This window comes from Gymnodraco acuticeps, unplaced genomic scaffold (assembly GCF_902827175.1).
Source record: "Gymnodraco acuticeps unplaced genomic scaffold, fGymAcu1.1, whole genome shotgun sequence".
NCBI classification, from domain to species: Eukaryota; Metazoa; Chordata; class Actinopteri; order Perciformes; family Bathydraconidae; genus Gymnodraco; species Gymnodraco acuticeps.
In genome coordinates, this window is record NW_022992116.1 from 146,456 (window position 1) to 166,038 (window position 19,583).

At 43.2% G+C, this 19,583-nt stretch overlaps 2 protein-coding genes across 10 annotated transcripts in view; one reads left to right on the plus strand and one right to left on the minus strand.

Moving 5' to 3' along the window:
• The window catches only part of LOC117537787 (low affinity immunoglobulin gamma Fc region receptor II-like), a 122,910-nt gene that overhangs the window by 88,730 nt on the left and 14,597 nt on the right, over positions 1–19,583 (plus strand). For 6 of the 7 annotated variants that reach the window (XM_034203142.1, XM_034203143.1, XM_034203146.1 and 3 more), the window contains exon 3: positions 10,432–10,689. In XM_034203142.1, the coding sequence (XP_034059033.1) occupies positions 10,432–10,689 (258 nt within the window). Of the gene's footprint in view, positions 1–9,398; positions 9,472–10,032; positions 10,069–10,431; positions 10,690–19,583 lie in introns of those variants that run through there. The other variant, XM_034203144.1, reaches the window with a different exon arrangement.
• LOC117537791 overlaps positions 1–19,583 on the minus strand; it is a 219,467-nt gene that overhangs the window by 16,279 nt on the left and 183,605 nt on the right. The window lies entirely within an intron of this gene.

Below are 19,583 nucleotides of genomic sequence, written 5' to 3' on the forward strand. Positions count from 1 at the left end.
TGAAGTTTGGAGTGTATAGGTTTACTTCTTTGAGTGGCCTGTGTTCATCGTCCATAACATACGCCTGCCCATACCATATACCACTCGATTCATAACATTACCCTAACCCTAACACATCTTAGAGAGAATGGACGTCCATTCTCAGGAGACGTCTGACAGTGGTGCGGTTACCCAAAGTGACAGACCTAATTTTACCTCTAATTAGAGGACAGGCTGCTTCACAGCACTATGTAACCCAGGAAAGAAGCTTCAATCCTGGGTATGTCAGTGTTAAAAAGTGCATTAAACTGGTTTAATTACCCAGGAATAAGTGTGTGAAAGCTGGGTAAAAGTGCTGTGAATACAGGGAGAGAGCAGCAGCGGGCTGTGACACAGAGGTACACAACGATGTGTACACTGGGTCATTCAGAATGTGCTATTTCTGAAAAATAGCACATTCTGAACATATGTCAAACAGAGATTCCTATTAAAAGTTATCAATGAATAGCAAGATTTGACATGGGCAAACAGGATATTTCACAGGACACAGGCTATGTCAGACTTCCATGAAATACACCGGGAAAAGCACCTCTCTGTGGCCGCTCCAAGACCCCCAAATGACGGACTAAGCACCTCCAGCATCGCTCCCTGACATGCGTACTTCCATAACCTCGCGCACCTTGGGTCCCCGGGCCCCCAAACTTAAGCACTCCCCCACGGACTAAACCCAGATGATCACACCCTCAAGAACCTCGTGCCCCTGGGAACCTTAAAGGGGGGGTGGAGTTTGCGGTGCTTTATCGTCCGCCCAACAGCATCCATATTCGGCCTTATTCACAGCACCACCCACCCTCCTGTGGAGGATGTTCGCATCGCCCTGGTAACCCTTTAAATAGTCTGATACTACCACTGCACTTTACAAGCCAGAAATAATGTTTAAATTGTCGGGGGAAGTGTTTTTAAACGTCTAGAAGAGATTATTAGCCTGTCATTTTGCAAGATATCATTTAACATTGAAGCTCTCCTGGAGATGGACAGAATATGTCAATTTCCAGGAGAGGTTCAATGTTGAATCATATCTTGCTAAATGACAGGCTAAAACCCAGGAAATAAGTGTTTCAAAGGCGGGGGAAAGTGGTTTAAAATAGTCTGATACCTCCAGGGCGCATCACCGCATTTTACAAACCAGGGAAGGTGTCTGAATCCTGGGTAAACTTTGTTTAAATAGTCTGATACCTGGCACTGTATCAACCCCTGGGAATCTTCAAGGTTATATAAATGTTTTTTTATTTATTTAATTATCACATTATTTTTACAAAAGCAGTATACACAATATGCATAATAAACATAATAAACACAATAAACACATGATAAAAACATGATTAGCAGGGGCCCGGGGGCCATATGAGCCGTCTAACTTGTACGGTGCACCGAGGGAAACAGGCTGAGTCCACGGTCTCTACCCCCACATCAGGAGTATCAACCGGCCCTGAAGAAGAGGTATCGCTGCTATCCGCCTCTGAGCCCTCTTCGGAGGTATCTGACGGCGGTAGAACTCCTTCTGATGATGATGCAGCTGCTGCCGCCCTGAACATGGAGCGGATCTTCAATCCCTCCTTTATTCCAGGCGTATTCGCGTAGAACCGGTCTGCAGTGCTTACGTCGTGACACATAAACCTGGCGAGAATCGACCTGCTTTCTGGATCTTGATATTGGTGGTAAAAACTGCGGTAGACCTCCTTCTGATGATGATGCTGCCGCCGTGAACATGGAGCGGATCTTCAATCCCTCCTTTATTCCAGGCGTATTTGCTTAGAACCGGTCTGCAGTGCTTACGTCGTGATATTGTCAGCCAGGGCAGTGCGCAGGATTGTGAAGGTGACGGCTGTTTCTAGCCCAGCATCAGCCCAAGCCCTCTTCAAGTGAGCGTTCAGGTTCCTGGAGGCGTGCTTCCACCTTGGGAAAAGGAAGAATTCATTCTGAGGACCCGACAAGCCCTCTTTTATCCCCACCCACCGCATGACCCAGCTAAACTCCTTCACTGTAAGCACCAGCTGTGCTTCGCCAAATGTCTTGGCAGTCTTGTGATCCTGCACATGGATGATGTAGCCCTCAGCAGTGCCCCTTCTGTCCGCCTCAAAGACCTCAGTGTTGGTCATGTTTGCGTACACACCCGGACGGTGGCCATACAGGAGGCTCCAATGGAGGGTTAGATAGCCATATAGCTCTGCCTGGCTCGGCAGACGATCCAGCTTGTTTCTCTTCACCTTAAACTGGTGGACAGTGACAGACTTTTTCAAGTCGTTCATGTTGGCTGTCACCTCTCTGATGATGTGGGTCATATCAGACTGGGTGAGACTGCACCCCCGGAGCTTTGACTCAGACAAGTACCTCAGGAAATGGTTCACATTCTTCAGGAACAACAGCGATGTTGTGACTGCCCGGCCCGACTTTGAAATATACTCGCTCCAGCCACGGACCCTCTCCGTGTCTTTTAGGAACAGCCAGTCTGACAGCCGGTTAACACCATGGGCCATGAATACGAGGAAGTTCTTTATCCGGCTGACATTGGACAATTTTCTTTCCGTTTTACTGTCGGTGCGACACTGTTAGAGTTTATTGAAGGATACAAATGTGTTTTCATAATGTATTCTCATTTGCTGTGTTACAAAATGTGTTGATGGAGGAACAAAGCATAGTCTGTTTAAAATGACACACACACACACACACACACAGATTCACATGACTGAGAGTCACAAGATTCACACTAAGAAATAAGGCGTTGGTCAAGACCACATGATTGTCTCATGTTACTGTTTGTTGAAATAAAAAGACTGCACTGGGAGAGTTGGTGAGAGTTGGTTCTCCTAGCTGAGAGTTGGCTCTCCTAGCTGAGAGTTGGTTAAGGAGTTGACATGACATGTCACTCGCTGATTCTCCTTGCAGCAAGTAAACTGGAAACATGAGTCCTGTTATCTTTGTTCACTGGGTTTTGGTATATTTGAACCGAGCTGGGGTTTACCCTTACAAAGTAATATAGAGATACCCCACAGACACCCTCACAATGATGCCTGTATGTCTGAATGTACGTCTCCATGCTTTGAGGCAACGTGATTTCACGCATGGTATTCCCCCGTCCCTTCCCAGTGGACCAGTGAGGAGAGGGCCAGTCCTCATTACAGGAGGCTGCTGGGGACCGCATGACAGTCTTGACTGGGGTCTTGAGAGGGGTCTCATTACCGGAGGCTGCTGGGGAGCGCATGAGAGTCTTGACTGGGGTCTTGAGAGGGGTCTCATTACCGGAGGCTGCTGTGTTTATGCCGGAGGTACTTGAGATTGCCAGGCCCTTAAATCGTATACTTTCTTCCTCTTCCTCAAGCACAGCAGCAGTGGCACTCTGCTGCCTGGGTTTTAGCCCCTTTTTCAGCCTGGAGTGCAGGATCTTCACCTCATCAATGAGGGCATCCTTCTGAGCTCTCAATGCCACATTTTCCAGCATCACCTGCCTGCAGTCCTCTTCGTCACACTCAGTATGTGGGGAGAAGGGTGGAGGGTGCACCGGGTATTCCTCCTCATTGTCTATATCCAATGATGTAGCCATTCCAATGATGGGATTAGCCTCTCTGAGGTCATGGAGCAACTGCAGGGCCACACTATGCTTCAGCCTTGCCATGACCTGATGTGCTTCATCTCGGGAGAACTCAGGGTGGCCATGGGTCACATGACGGTCCAGTTTCTTCCCAGCATACGAACACCCTGTGATGGGACAGGGTTTGGTCCGAACATTTATTCTGCCACTAGCGATTTTAAGAATGATGCCTCTTTCCTCCAAGTTACGCACTGCATGTTTGTGCTTAAGGTGCTTGTTCAAAGTCAGATAGAGGAGTCTGCACACCGGGCATTCGGACAACATCCTTACTGAAACAGACACAGTTAATTGTATTTAAATTCTGTTGTGTTTCTCCGTTTATATGCGTTAGCGTAACCGGTGATTGCAACAAATGTTCGATGCTTCAATGCCTGGTACACGGACCAAAGGAGGACTTGGGTTACCACCTGGCAAAATGGTCCCACCTCCGCACCAACGCGGGGCTGGTGATGGCAACATTGGGTCCGATGCATCAATTCATGGTGCCCCGACCATGAGAGGGTTTGTGGTGCCCCGGAACCAGGCAGTACCCCAGCAGGAAACACGTTTTATGGTCAAAGGAGGAAAGAGTGATAGAACAGGGGTAATGCAAAGAAAGGGTCCGAAAATAGTGACTTGTAACCCGGGTAGAGAGTATGTCATCTCTCGGTCCTATCCTCCAGACAACATGGTAACGTGGGGACAACAGTACCTCCGGGCGCTCCATCCCGCTCCGGCATTCGCCGCAGCGGGGGGAGGAGGCATTGAACCCCTCACACCTGCCCCCGGAGGAGGCAGGGGAGTCAGGTACTTGGAGGGCGCACGGTGGATGGCCAGGGTGAGGCCGCCACACCGCGCTGGAGTCAGAGTTCCGAGTGTTGGAGTCGGGTCCCGGTGAAACGCAGGACGGAGCACCCGACAGGAGCCTCCAGCAGACCCCCCCGCGTGGTTCCCTCGTCCCTCGGAAGAGGCGAAGAGGTGGAGAGGTGGGTGTTTTTCATCTGCTGGCGGACTGCCGGGGAGAACGCGCTGCTCGGGAGCCAGGCTCAGAGTGAGTGGCAGTGGGTGCCCGCGCACCTGCCTTTTACAGCGGGAGCACGAGCTGGTCTCGGGGAGGGAGAGAAGAGAGGAGCGGAGGCTGCCGAAACAGCCAGGGCCCTCCCCTCAAACACACCCCTCAATTTTGACAAGACAAACAGCAAGAAGAGTCCCCTTTCGACTCCCCTTGCATTCCTCCAGAGACCAGTTTGGACTTAAAGTTAAGAACCAGGCTGGGGGGGTCTCCAGGCATCAGATATATCCGAGACATAGTGCACTTAGAGAGGGTACTTTCATCCAGGGTATCAGACAGCCGTTTTTGTTTATTGTGTGGTGGACTGGCTGTCAGCACATCATAAAGTATTATTAGAAGCAGTGTCAGCTAGAAAATGGTCTGTCAATCCTTTCCGTGTCCGGGCTGGGTGAGGTTTCCCGTATTGAGTCAAATTAAGCCGCAGGCTCCACTCCTGGTGGTGCGCTTCAGTCAATTCCCCCACGCAGCACACCCTCCCGGCCATCAGAGTCAAACCCGCAGTTCGGTGGAACCAACCGCCAGAGCACCGGCACGAGGCCGGGCCGGCGGAGGCCCTCCAATAACGGGTCGCGTTTTTCATTCGATCAGTGAGAAATCAGGAAAATACTCTGTTGTATTTTGGGAGAACCAGAGAAAAGGGGTGAAAATGGAGAAATGTTATCCCAAAATAGTGTCTCTTAAGGCGGGTAGAGTCCCCTGACAACTCTCCTTACATTCCTCCAGAGTCAGAAAAACTCTAGGTTATCTTTTGGGAGAACCAGAGGAAAGGGGTGAAAATGGAGAAATGTCATCCCAAAATAGTGTCTCATAATTCCCTGACAACTCCCCTTGAATTCCTCCAGAGACCAGTTCAAAAACTTAAATTTTGGTAAGAACCATGATTGGGGGTCTCCAGGCAACAATTGTATCCGAGCCAAAGCACTCATGTAGCGGACACATTCCTCCATGATGTGAAACAGCCGTCTTTTTTCTAAGTGCTCTCAAAAACCGGGTTTCCGATTTCGTGCAGATGGTAGCTTGGAAAAGATGAATACACATTTTTGACAGAGGAAGGGAGGTCTCGATTCCCCTCTCCATTGTAAAGTGCAACAGGGGAGTGAAAATGTGTCCGGGGCTTCCGCCCGAAGCGCCGAAGACTTGCGCTTTTTTGAGCCCCTCCTCCGTTGGCACTTAGCCGTTTTTTCGAGAATTTCAAAAATCATGAAATAGACCGGGCAAATCACCTATTTGTAGCCCCTCACAGAGCCCCAAATGACGGATTAAGCAGCTCCAGCATCTCTCCCTGACATGTGCAAACAGGCTATGTCAGACTTCCATGAAATACACCGGGAAAAGCACCCATTTGTAGCCCCTCACAGAGGCCCAAACGACGGACTAAGCAGCTCCAGCATCTCTCCCTAACATGCGCACTTCCATAATATCGCACACCGTGAGACCCCGGGCCCCCGGACTTAAGCACTCCCCCACGGACTAAACCCAGATGTTCACACCCTCCAGAACCTCATGCCCCTGGAAACCTTAAAGGGTTGTGGATTTTGCGGTGCTTTACCGTCCGCACATCGGCATCCATAGTCGGCCTTATTCACAGCATCCCCCACCCTCCTGTACCGGATGTTTTCATGGCCCTGGTAACCTATAAGGTGGTGTATTTTGTGGTGCTTTACCGTCCGCACACCAGCATCAATATTCGGCCTTATTCACAGCACCATGCCCACCCTCCGGTGGAGGATGTTCTCATGGCCCTGGTAACACTTAAAGGTAATGGCTTTTGTTGTGCTTTACTGTCCGCACACCAGCATCAATATTCGGCCTTATTCACAGCACCACCTGCCCTGCTGGAGGTTCACACTTTAACTTTTTTTTGTACCCTCCTCTGTCTTACACATCCTCCCACACTTGAGCACTCCTCACTCGGAGTAAACCTCTCCATGCACACCCAGACTTCACCCAGAGAACAGGCTGCTTCACAGCACTTTGCAAGCAAGGAAAAGTGATTGAATCCTGGGTATACATGTTTTAAATAGTCTGATATCTCCAGGGTGCATCACCACATTTTACAAGCCAGGGAAGGTGCCTGAATCCTGGGTAAACATTGTTTAATTGTTCAAGTGTTTTTAAATGTGTGAAAACAGTGTTTTGTCACTTTCAAAACCCTCCCGTCATTGACCGGAGAAATTGGGTCGATGTTGTCTTCAATCTGACCGTTAATATTCCAATGAGACGAAGTACGTATGTTTCTGAAGATGCGTAGTGAATTCCACCCTTCAATGCAGCAGAAAGGTGAACTCTCATTACAGGAACAATACGGGAAACAGACGAAGGAAAGACCCTAAGTTCGCTGGATGTTTTAGCAGCAATGCACGTTTTTAAAGATATTACTGATTCTCTTTGAATATCAGAATGTAAAAACTGAGTTGAGAGAATAGTCAGGGGTTTTAGGTGATGGGAGACACATCTATGGAATCACAATTTCAATAGCTTACCATAAATGACAGGTATACCTTTCTGTCTGTGATGTTTTACAAATCAGATATTAATGTGTAGAAGTAAAACACGAGAGATAGTATAGCAATATCCTGTACAATTAAAAGCATGAATAAAACTACACATCTTCAGATGTTATACATACATAAGTGTCCTACACTAATAATACAAAGTTATTATTAGTATGCTGTGTGTACCTTGTGTGCACCACCTAGTGGTTAAAGCACGTTATTTAATTATTTTTGTTGAATAATGTTATTTTTGTTGAATAATGTTATTTGATGAAAACAATATTAAGAGTACATACTTTCATAGGGGGAAAGTAGAAGGTCTGTGATAGAAATATAGAATATAAAAAATCAAGAAGATACTGTAAGTGATCTCTATAAAACTGTTTAGTGCACGATGTACAAAGATATTAATATGAGGATGTGCAAAACAGACAAACTAATTAACCTTTATTTAAACATTAAAGAGTACTTTAGGTTAAGGTCTTATTTCAAATAAGAAAAAAGCTTTGGGTGTATCTATCTACAGATTAATATTAAGCCTGACAAAGTACTTCACGTCTAATATATTGCTTTCCTGCAATGTTAACTATGTTGAAGCACTTATTTTAACTGATATTATACATATGTATTATACTCTTATGTAGATAGAATAAGAAATGTGCAGAATATGACAGTTTAATGGTGGAGGTATTCACACATATTGATAGATGTCTTGTAATGCGCTGTTGAGGAACCTGTGACACAAGTTTTTCATTCATTGAATAACTACACCGTAGTTGTGTTTAATATGATATGTGAATAAAACTTAGAAAGTCTTGAGATCTTGAAAGGGATGTTCAAAATAGCAATTATACAGTCTTTAATGAACTATTAGTAGAGAATAACGAGTAATGATCCCTTTCATGCATAGAGGTCACTACAGTGGACAGCTGTTCAAAAGGTGTTTTCTTGTATGCATTGTTTTTGTTGCCCAGTTGCACCATCAGCCACTACATAGGACCTATCATCCCATCCCCTGCCACTCAGTGCCGAGTCAGTGTGAGTGCATGATGTCTCTGAACCAAGATGGACGGCAGAAAGCCACATGGACCAAGTCACCCATCTATATCCTGCCAACCCTTTCATGGAAAGCGCCCCCTGCAGGTATAACACAGGTGGTGACATCAAGTAACAACTAAGGAATCATAGAATTCATAAATGATCAAAGTATTGACTTTATGTTTGCAGGAAATCCTGATTAACCACCTCTCCACTACAGTGGAGTCAGGCTGGCTATATTACAGCTGCTGCTGTTCCCAGGGCCGTCCCTCCCTACAGGCAGACTGTGTGGGGCCACACCTTGTGGAGGAGGGGGCCACACCTTGTGGAGGGGGCCACACCTTGTGGAGGGGGCCTCACCTTGTGGAGGGGGCCTCACCTTGTGGAGGGGGCCTCACCTTGTGGAGGGGGCCACACCTTGTGGAGGGGGCCTCACCTTGTGGAGGGGGCCTCACCTTGTGGAGGGGGCCACACCTTGTGGAGGAGGGGGTCTCACCTTGTGGAGGAGGAGGCCTCACCTTGTGGAGGAGGGGGCCACACCTTGTGGTGGAGGGGGCCTCACCTTGTTCAAACCCTGAACGCATACTGTCCACCTGAGAGGACACATAAACATCTCTTTGAGAAACTAAAGTTCAAACCTTGTTTCCCCAAGAGCAATAAAAACACTTGGTAAAAAAAGCCTGACTGAGGTTTTCATAATTCAGGCATCCATCTCTCTATCTATAAACTCCAATGAGGGTCTGAGGTGGAGGAGAGCTTGGTGATCGTAGACGAGCAGAGACATTCTGACAAACATAAAACAAAAACAGGATAGCTAAAGGCAGAGAGCTGAGGGAGCGGCGAGCCGACACAGGCGCCATCTTCCCACATAATGTACTATCTATTATTAAAGATCAGAGGAACAGAACAGAATGAGAGGGGTGAATCCGGAATAACAATAAAGAAGCAAAGAGATTGTAGAGCAGTGAGAAGGAAAAAAGCTTGGTGTGTCAATTCATTACATTGCCAGTATTTTTCTTTGTTGTGAAAAAAAATAAATAAATCGCCCCCTCTCATTTTTTAACAGCCCCCTCAGTCATTCCATCCTGGAGCCGGGCCTGTAATATAACTATGGGTGTTTTATCAGAGAGATAACCACACAGCTAGTGAACTAGAACAGAAACAGGAAGTGGTTTTACTGTTCGGACAGAAGAAGAAGAAGAAGAAGAGTTGATCTCATTGCACGAGAAGAAGAATGAAGGACACATCTCTCCTGCTCTGTGAGTAACCCTGAACACATTTCATACTTAGAGATATTAAAGAGGGATGAAGAGTTTTGGTGAATAGATGCTTAAAAGTGGGGTTTTGTGTTCGAAAAACTAAATATCATTCAGCGAATAAGAAAATGAATACATAACGTGTTATTTATCATTAGGAGATTTTTTCTGTAGCAGCTGCAATACAATGAGGAAGATTCAGATTCAGTAGATAGTACAACATGTTATGAAAAGTACATTTAAATGTATAATGTATTTCTTAGGTTAAGGTGAAACTTCACAAACTACCCGGTGGTACATAAAGTAAAAACATTTAAAAAAAAAAAGATCTCCCCCTTATCCAGCCGCAACATTAAAGTGATGAACACATTGAACATTATCATTATTATTATTATTATTATTATTATGATATCACTCTGCACGATGAGTACTTTGATTCTGGGTATATTCAAAGTTATAATTAAAGTTGAAGTTAAGTGTATGATGCAGGCGTCGTACTGTGACAGAGTGTTTGCACACTGTGTTACTGCTTTACTGATATCTGGTTGTCTGGTTTGTGTTCAGTGCTGTCCTCCCTGTGCTGCTGCTCGGCAGACTCAGGTCAGTACGTTAACCTGCAGCCGGTCAGATTGGAATACATTCAACTTTATTGTCATTGCAATTCCACAATACTTCATTCAGACATTTTCACTTATTTTGCCTTTACTGCGGTTTGGATACAGCACAAGTCCATATTGTGATTTAGATAACATTATTGATCAAATGCAGCCCTTTTCACCATAACCATTTAGTTGAAGCAGTAAAACTCTTTCACTCTGCTGGATAGCCCAGTTCCTCCTGAGGTCAGCGTGACAGAAGCTAACGAGCTAAAGGGTTTATCAGTGACTCCATGCTGCTGTGAACTTTATTCTGGGACGGGTTTTATTTTTTAAGTTTGACTCAGAATCCAATAACTCCCTGCAGCTCGTCTCACGGTGACTCCCAGCAGCTCTCAGGTGTTTAGAGATGAACGTGTCTCTCTGAGATGTGAGGACGCCTCTGAGGGATGGACTGTGAGGAGAAACACGAGCAGGGACAGAAGAGCTGAGTGTGGAGTCGACTGGGGAAGCTCTGCTGGTTCCTCCTGTAACATCAGCTCCATGGACCCAACGGACAGTGGAGAGTACTGGTGTGAGTCCACAGAGGGATCCACCAGTAACACCATCACCATCACCGCCTCTGGTAAGATCAGCCTCTCTGTTTCCTCATCAATACTAAAAACACTTTTAAGAAGTTCATCAGAAAGAGGAAGCTGGACGACCTCAGAGCTGCTAGCTTGTGCTAACCACAGGGTGCAACACACACATTCTCACACACACTATCATCCACTAAAATACACCTCAGTACAGTCTCATACTTTAAAACATTTATTTTGTTATCTTATCTATTAAGCGTTCTCTTAATAGTAAAACTCCAGTCGGTCCTCACATGCATACAAACAAGACAACACAAACACAACACAGTACTGAAAACCATCATACCTGGCTCCGTTCTGATAGGCAGCTACAAAGGACAAAAAGGAACAAAATATTATAATCAATTTAATCAAAAAAATTGTATGTGAAATAAAAAATATAAAACTCTACAATTTCAATCTTCTTCTTATTGTTTTTGTCTGACCTGTTCAGCCTGTCCTCCTACAATAAACGACCATATAGGCCGATTGTTCAAGCCCTTATTACGACCCAGAGACACGTTTTAAAGTGCATGTTGTTTCTTACACGACCACTAGAGCACCTCTAGTGGTCGTGTAAGAACAACATGCACTTTAAAACGTGTCTCCCGTGTTATTCACAAATAACCCTCTCGGAAAATCCTAATTTGTGGAATAGTTTGGCCATTAAAAGCTTTTTGATTAGATTTCTGGCGAGAAGTGTATTTTGTACTTTTAGAATCCTCGTCCAGTCGATGTGTAGGATCTACAGTTTGATAGATATTATGAAGATGATTTGAGGTCTCGTCAGGATAACGTGTATGCAGCTTCCATGTAAAGTTAGCGTGGGTGAAAACAGTTTTTCTGGTCTCGAAGTTTTCACAATAAAACCGGATATACTCCCCTCACTGTCAAATGATTACACAGTGATATCTGCATTACTCATCCACTAAACAACATCAGTTGATCCTTGTTAATTACACAATATTGATTGGTTTAAATGGTGTACAATGCTTTTGTGTTTTTAACCTTCGATTCAGAGTTAATTAAGACACTACACTCTTCTTAAACTGTGTACACCCTGGAGGTTTAGGGGATACGAAACGCAGTGGTGTTTTCAAATGTAAAACATATCATTACTAAATGGGTGAATTCATATATACCCACATGCCAGCTAAGGTCAGAAGAGCTTTAACAGCTGGTCTTATGTCTGTGACCCCTAGGGTGACCAGATCCCAACAAACCAAATGTGGGACAAGGAGTATGGTTGTGTGGGACAATGTGGGACACCCTCTCAACAGCACCCAACCCCCCCCCCCCCCCGCCCCCCCGGAAAAAAAACGTAGCCCAAATATACTAATATAACAGCGCCCAGAAAGCTGACAGTTAAAAATACAGTAACCATTTTAGTATCTTAATAAAGAAAAGTCAAACTAAGGCCTAACCAAGGCTAGCAGGGCATTATTCACTTCAAGTGTTTAGAAATGCATCTTTTTAATCAACTAGTGCTATTACCTGCTACAAGTAGGCACAACATAAATTAATAGATAAAAATAAAACCATAAATACAAATCAAAACTGGCCAGGAGGGAACAAAAACATAATAATACATAAAATAAAATAGCTTTCAGTTTTGTCCATCATAGCAACAGCAGGTGGGCCCTAGTGACCCCTCCCTGCTGCTTCATTGATGAGCTGAAACATGCACTTGTCCAATGTTCAGCAGGCCACATTTTGCAAATATGGCAGAATCCATCGATCATCTTAAGATAAGATAAGAAGATATACTTTATGATCCCAAGTTGGAAATGTTTTTGTTACAGCAGCATACACTTTGTTCTACTCCACTACAATTCAGAGGTTAACCTGGTATTTTTACTCTACTACATTTATTTTAGTTCCTTTGCAGATTGTTGATTAATGATATGAAATATAAACACCCTTAAATCAGACTTTAGTTACACCTGAGTGAAATTCAGGGAAGGTGATTGTCAAGTGCCAAAATAAACGATGCAATATATTGGACTTTAAGTACTTTGTCAGACTTCATATTTATCTGTGGATAACCCCAACGTTTTTTTCCTTATTCAAGAAGACCTTAACTTAAAGTAAGTTAATGTTTAAATAAAGCCTAGTTGGTCTGTTTTGCATCCTCCTGTTAATATCTTTGGACGTCCTGCACTCAACTGTTTTAGAGATCACTACAGTGTCTTCTTCATATTTTATATTCTATATTTCTATCATGCCTTCTACTTTCCCCCAATTGTGTATGTAGGCTACTCTTAATATTTAAATGTTTCATCAAATAAAACGTATGCAACAACACTAAATTCAATATACGTGCTTTAACCACTAGGCGGCGCGGTTAAAAACCAGTGGTGGTAGTTAATAAAACATAATAATATCAAACATAATGTGACGATTAACTTTAAAATACCGTTTCAGTCTCTCGATGTGAAGCTTATGCATTTGTACCAATGAACCTGTATAGACCTGTAACAGTCAACAGCATGAGGAGTTGGAAAGGTAATAAATAATATCTTTAAAAACTACAAAAACATCCCTTTCTATCAGCGTGCACCGTTATGGTTGTAAATACAGCCTATCTACCAATTGGATCAAATATAAAAGTCAGCCGAATTAGTGTTGATACTGCAAGGAGACGTATTGTGTGAAAAGAAATGTAAGATGTTGTTTAATTGCTGATATATTTATGATCCAAACCGTGTATCACAATGCCGTTATGTGATGACTTCCAAAGAGAAAAGAAAAAACACTCGGAATAAAGTATTATTTTATTTAAAAAAAATGTTTTTCCGATTTCATATCACATGAACACCATATCCCGACTTGCATTGCGGCTAAACCAATCGATGTTTTAGCCTATCAAAACCTCTGAAAAAAGAAAGGTGTCTCTCAGAATCGCAAGAGAAAAACCTATGGGAAAAACACAAAAGCATTGTACACAATTTAAACCAATAGATGTCGTTTAATTAACAAGGATAAACTGATGTGTTTTAGTGGATGAGTACTGCAGATATCACTGTTAAATCATTTGATCATTGGTTTTATTTTGAAAACGTAGAGACCGGAAATACTGTTTTCAAATCATCTTTGTAATATCTATCAAACTGTAGATCCTACACATCGACTGGATGTGGATTCTAAAAGTACAATATACACTTCTCGCTAGAAATCTAATCAAAAAGCGTTTCAATGGCCAAACTATCCTACAATTTAGGATTTTACAGAGAGGGTTATTTGTGAATAAACAACCATCTGTAACGTTTGCATTCAACGGGAGCACTAGAGGGCGAAAACTTTAAAACGTAATTATAGGTCGTATTAAGCGCTTGAACAATCGGCCCATTTGGTCGTATGAGTTGGAGGACTTGTTGGACCTGTTGCATGGTAGAAACATGAAAAATAAATCTTGTTTTGCTCAAAGTTTACCTTTAGTGGGTAGATATACATGTATATTATATAGAGTTGATCCTGTCAGAGTAGATGTTGTTTCTGTCTCTTCAGGTATAGAGTTGATCCTGTCAGAGTAGATGTTGTTTTCTGTCTCTTCAGGTATAGAGTTGATCCTGTCAGAGTAGATGTTGGTTTCTGTCTCTTCAGGTCTAGAGTTGATCCTGTCAGCGTAGATGTTGTTTCTGTCTCAGGTTAGAGTTGATCCTGTCAGAGTAGATGTGTCTCTGTCTCTTCAGGTATAGAGTTGATCCTGTCAGAGTAGATGTTGGTTCTGTCTCTTCAGTATAGAGTTGATCCTGTCAGAGTAGATGTTGGTTCTGTCTCTTCAGGTATAGAGTTGATCCTGTCAGAGTAGATGTTGTTTGTCTCTTCAGGTATAGAGTTGATCCTGTCAGAGTAGGTTGTTTCTGTCTCTTCAGGTATAGAGTTGATCCTGTCAGAGTAGATGTTGGTTCTGTCTCTTCAGGTATAGAGTTGATCCTGTCAGAGTAGATGTTGTTTCTGTCTCTTCAGGTATAGAGTTGATCCTGTCAGAGTAGATGTTGTTTCTGTCTCTTCAGGTATAGAGTTGATCCTCTCAGAGTAGATGTTGGTTCTGTCTCTTCAGGTATAGAGTTGATCCTGTCAGAGTAGATGTTGGTTTCTGTCTCTTCAGATATAGAGTTGATCCTGTCAGAGTAGATGTTGTTTCTGTCTCTTCAGGTATAGAGTTGATCCTGTCAGAGTAGATGTTGTGTTCTTTTGTCTCTTCAGGTATAAGTTGATCCTGTCAGAGTAGATGTTGGTTCTGTCTCTTCAGGTATAGAGTTGATCCTGTCAGAGTAGATGTTGGTTCTGTCTCTTCAGGTATAGAGTTGATCCTGTCAGAGTAGATGTTGTCGTCTGTCTCTTCAGGTATAGAGTTGATCCTGTCAGAGTAGATGTTGTGTTCTGTCTCTTCAGGTATAGAGTTGATCCTGTCAGAGTAGATGTTGGTTTGTCTCGGTTTCAGGTATAGAGTTGATCCTGTCAGAGTAGATGTTGTTCTGTCTCTTCAGGTATAGAGTTGATCCTGTCAGAGTAGATGTTGGTTCTGTCTCTTCAGGTATAGAGTTGATCCTGTCAGAGTAGATGTTGTTTCTGTCTCTTCAGGTATAGAGTTGATCCTGTCAGAGTAGATGTTGGTTCTGTCTCTTCAGGTATAGAGTTGATCCTGTCAGAGTAGATGTTGTTTGTCTCTTCAGGTATAGAGTTGATCCTGTCAGAGTAGATGTTGGTTTCTGTCTCTTCAGGTATAGAGTTGGATCCTGTCAGAGTAGATGTTGTTTCTGTCTCTTCAGGTATAGAGTTGATCCTGTCAGAGTAGATGTTGTTTCTGTCTCTTCAGGTATAGAGTTGATTCCTGTCAGAGTAGATGTTGTTCTGTCTCTTCAGGTATAGAGTTGATCCTGTCAGAGTAGATTGTTGTTTCTGTCTCTTCAGGTATAGAGTTGATCCTGTCAGAGTAGATGTTGTTTCTGTCTCTTCAGGTATAGAGTTGATCCTGTCAGAGTATGTTGTTTCCTGTCTCTCTCAGGTATAGAGTTGATCCTGTCAGAGTAGAGGTGTCTCTGTCTCTTCAGGTATAGAGTTGATCCTGTCAGAGTAGATGTGTTTCTGTCTCTTTCAGGTATAGAGTTGATCCTGTCAGAGTAGATGTTGGTTCTGTCTCTTCAGGTATAGAGTTGATCCTGTCAGAGTAGATGTGTTTCTGTCTCTTCAGGTATAGAGTTGATCCTGTCAGAGTAGATGTTGGTTCTGTCTCTTCAGGTATAGAGTTGATCCTGTCAGAGTAGATGTTGTTTCTGTCTCTTCAGGTATAGGTTGATCCTGTCGAGTAGATGTTGTTTCTGTCTCTTCAGGTATAGAGTTGATCCTGTCAGAGTAGATGTTGTTCTGTCTCTTCAGGTATAGAGTTGATCCTGTCAGAGTAGATGTTGTTTCTGTCTCTTCAGGTATAGAGTTGATCCTGTCAGAGTAGATGTTGGTTCTGTCTCTTCAGGTATAGAGTTGATCCTGTCAGAGTAGATGTTTCTTCTGTCTCTTCAGGTATAGAGTTGATCCTGTCAGAGTAGATGTTTGTTTCTGTCTCTTCAGGTATAGAGTTGATCCTGTCAGAGTAGATGTTGTTTCTGTCTCTTCAGGTATAGAGTTGATCCTGTCAGAGTAGATGTTGTTCTGTCTCTTCAGGTATAGAGTTGATCCTGTCAGAGTAGATGTTGTTTTTCGTCTCTTCAGGTATAGAGTTGATCCTGTCAGAGTAGATGTTGGTTCTGTCTCTTCAGGTATAGAGTTGATCCTGTCAGAGTAGATGTTGGTTCTGTCTCTTCAGGTATAGGAGTTGATCCTTGTCAGAGTAGATGTGGTTTCTGTCTCTTCAGGTATAGAGTTGATCCTGTCAGAGTAGATGTTGGTTCGGTCTCTTCAGGTATAGAGTTGATCCTGTCAGAGTAGATGTTGGTTTCTGTCTCTTCAGGTATAGAGTTGGATCCTGTCAGAGTAGATGTTGGTTCTGTCTCTTCAGGTATAGAGTTGATCCTGTCAGAGTAGATGTTGGTTCTGTCTCTTCAGGTATAGAGTTGATCCTGTCAGAGTAGATGTTGTTCTGTCTCTTCAGGTATAGAGTTGATCTCTGTCAGAGTAGATGTTGTCTCTGTCTCTTCAGGTATAGAGTTGATCCTGTCAGAGTAGATGTTGGTTCTGTCTCTTCAGGTATAGAGTTGATCCTGTCAGAGTAGATGTTGGTTCTGTCTCTTCAGGTATAGAGTTGATCCTGTCAGAGTAGATGTTGGTTTCTGTCTCTTCAGGTATAGAGTTGATCCTGTCAGAGTAGATGTTGGTTCTGTCTCTTCAGGTATAGAGTTGATCCTGTCAGAGTAGATGTTGTTCTGTCTCTTCAGGTATAGAGTTGATCCTGTCAGAGTAGATGTTGTTTCTGTCTCTTCAGTATAGAGTGATCCTGTCAGAGTAGATGTTGGTTCTGTCTCTTCAGGGTTATAGAGTTGATCCTGTCAGAGTAGCAGTAGATGTTGTTCTGTCTCTTCAGGTATAGAGTTGATCCTGTCAGGAGTAGATGTTGGTTCTGTCTCTTCAGTATAGAGTTGATCCTGTCAGAGTAGATGTTGGTTCTGTCTCTTCAGGTATAGAGTTGATCCTGTCAGAGGTAGATGTTGGTTCTGTCTCTTCAGGTATAGAGTTGATCCTGTCAGAGTAGATGTTGTTCTGTCTCTTCAGGTATAGAGTTGATCCCTGTCAGAGTAGATGTTGTCTCTGTCTCTTCAGGTATAGAGTTGATCCTGTCAGAGTAGATGTGTTCTGTCTCTTCAGGTATAGAGTTGATCCTGTCAGAGTAGATGTTGTTCTGTCTCTTCAGTATAGAGTTGATCCTGTCAGAGTAGATGTTGTTTCTGTCTCTTCAGGTATAGAGTTGATCCTGTCAGAGTAGATGTTGGTTCTGTCTCTTCAGGTATAGAGTTGATCCTGTCAGAGTAGATGTTGTTTCTGTCTCTTCAGGATAGAGTTGATCCTGTCAGAGTAGATGTTGGTTCTGTCTCTTCAGGTATAGAGTTGATCCTGTCAGAGTAGATGTTGTTTCTGTCTCTTCAGGTATAGAGTTGATCCTCTCAGAAGATGTTGTTTCTGTCTCTTCAGGTATAGAGTTGATCCTGTCAGAGTAGATGTTGTTTCTGTCTCTTCAGGTATAGAGTTGATCCTGTCAGAGTAGATGTTGGTTCTGTCTCTTCAGGTATAGAGTTGATCCTGTCAGAGTAGATGTTTGTTTCTGTCTCTTAAGTTATAGTTTCTGTCTCTTCAGGTATAGAGTTGATCCTGTCAGAGTAGATGTTGTCTCTGTCTCTTCAGGTATAGAGTTGATCCTGTCAGAGTAGATGTTGTTTCTGTCTCTTCAGGTATAGAGTTGATCCTGTCAGAGTAGATGTTGTTCTGTCTCTTCAGGTATTAGAGTTGATCCTGTCAGAGTAGATGTTGTTTCTGTCTCTTCAGGTATAGAGTTGATCCTGTCCAGAGTAGATGTTGTCTCTGTCTCTTCAGGTATAGAGTTGATCCTGTCAGAGTAGATGTTGTTCTGTCTCTTCAGGTATAGAGTTGATCCTGTCAGAGTAGACTGTTGTTTCTGTCTTCTTCAGGTATAGAATTGATCCTCTTCAGAGTAGATGTTGTTTCTGTCTCTTCAGGTATAGAGTGATCCTGTCAGAGTAGATTGTTGTTTCTGTCTCTTCAGGTATAGAGTTGATCCTGTCAGAGTAGATGTTGTTTCTGTCTCTTCAGGTATAGAGTTGATCCTGTCAGAGTAGATGTTGGTTCTGTCTCTTCAGGTATAGAGTTGATCCTGTCAGAGTAGATGTTGTTTCTGTCTCTTCAGGTATAGAGTTGATCCTGTCAGAGTAGATGTTGTTTCTGTCTCTTCAGGTATAGAGTTGATCCTGTCAGAGTAGATGTTGTTTTCTGTCTCTTCAGGTATAGAGTTGATCCTGTCAGAGTAATGTTGTTTCTGTCTCTTCAGGTATAGAGTTGATCCTGTCAGAGTAGATGTTGTTTCTGTCTCTTCAGGTATAGAGTTGATCCTGTCAGAGTAGATGTTGTTCTGTCTCTTCAGGTATAGAGTTGATCCTGTCAGAGTAGATGTTGGTTCTGTCTCTTCAGTATAGAGTTGATCCTGTCAGAGTAGATGTTGTTTCTGTCTCTTCAGGTATAGAGTTGATCCTGTCAGAGGTAGTATGTTTTCTTTAGGTTCTGTCTCTTCAGGTATAGAGTTGATCCTGTCAGAGTAGATGTTGTTTCGTCTCTTCAGGTATAGAGTTGATCCTCTCAGAGTAGATGTTGTTTCTGTCTCTTCAGGTATAGAGTTGATCCTGTCAGAGTAGATGTTGTTTCTGTCTCTTCAGGTATAGAGTTGATCCTGTCAGAGTAGATGTTGGTTCTGTCTCTTCAGGTATAGAGTTGATCCTGTCAGAGTAGATGTTGGTTCTGTTCAGGTATAGAGTTGATCCTGTCAGAGAGTAGATGTTGTTCTGTCTCTTCAGGTATAGAGTTGATCCTGTCAGAGTAGATGTTGGTTCTGTCTCTTCAGGTATAGAGTTGATCCTGTCAGAGTAGATGTTGGTTCTGTCTCTTCAGGTATAGAGTTGATCCTCTCAGAGTAGATGTTGTTTCTGTCTCTTCAGGTATAGAGTTGATCCTGTCAGAGTAGATGTTGTTTCTGTCTCTTCAGGTATAGAGTTGATCCTGTCAGAGTAGATGTTGGTTCTGTCTCTTCAGGTATAGAGTTGATCCTGTCAGAGTAGATGTTGTTTCTGTCTCTTCAGATATAGAGTTGATCCTGTCAGAGTAGATGTTGTTTCTGTCTCTTCAGGTATAGAGTTGATCCTGTCAGAGTAGATGTTGTTTCTGTCTCTTCAGGTATAGAGTT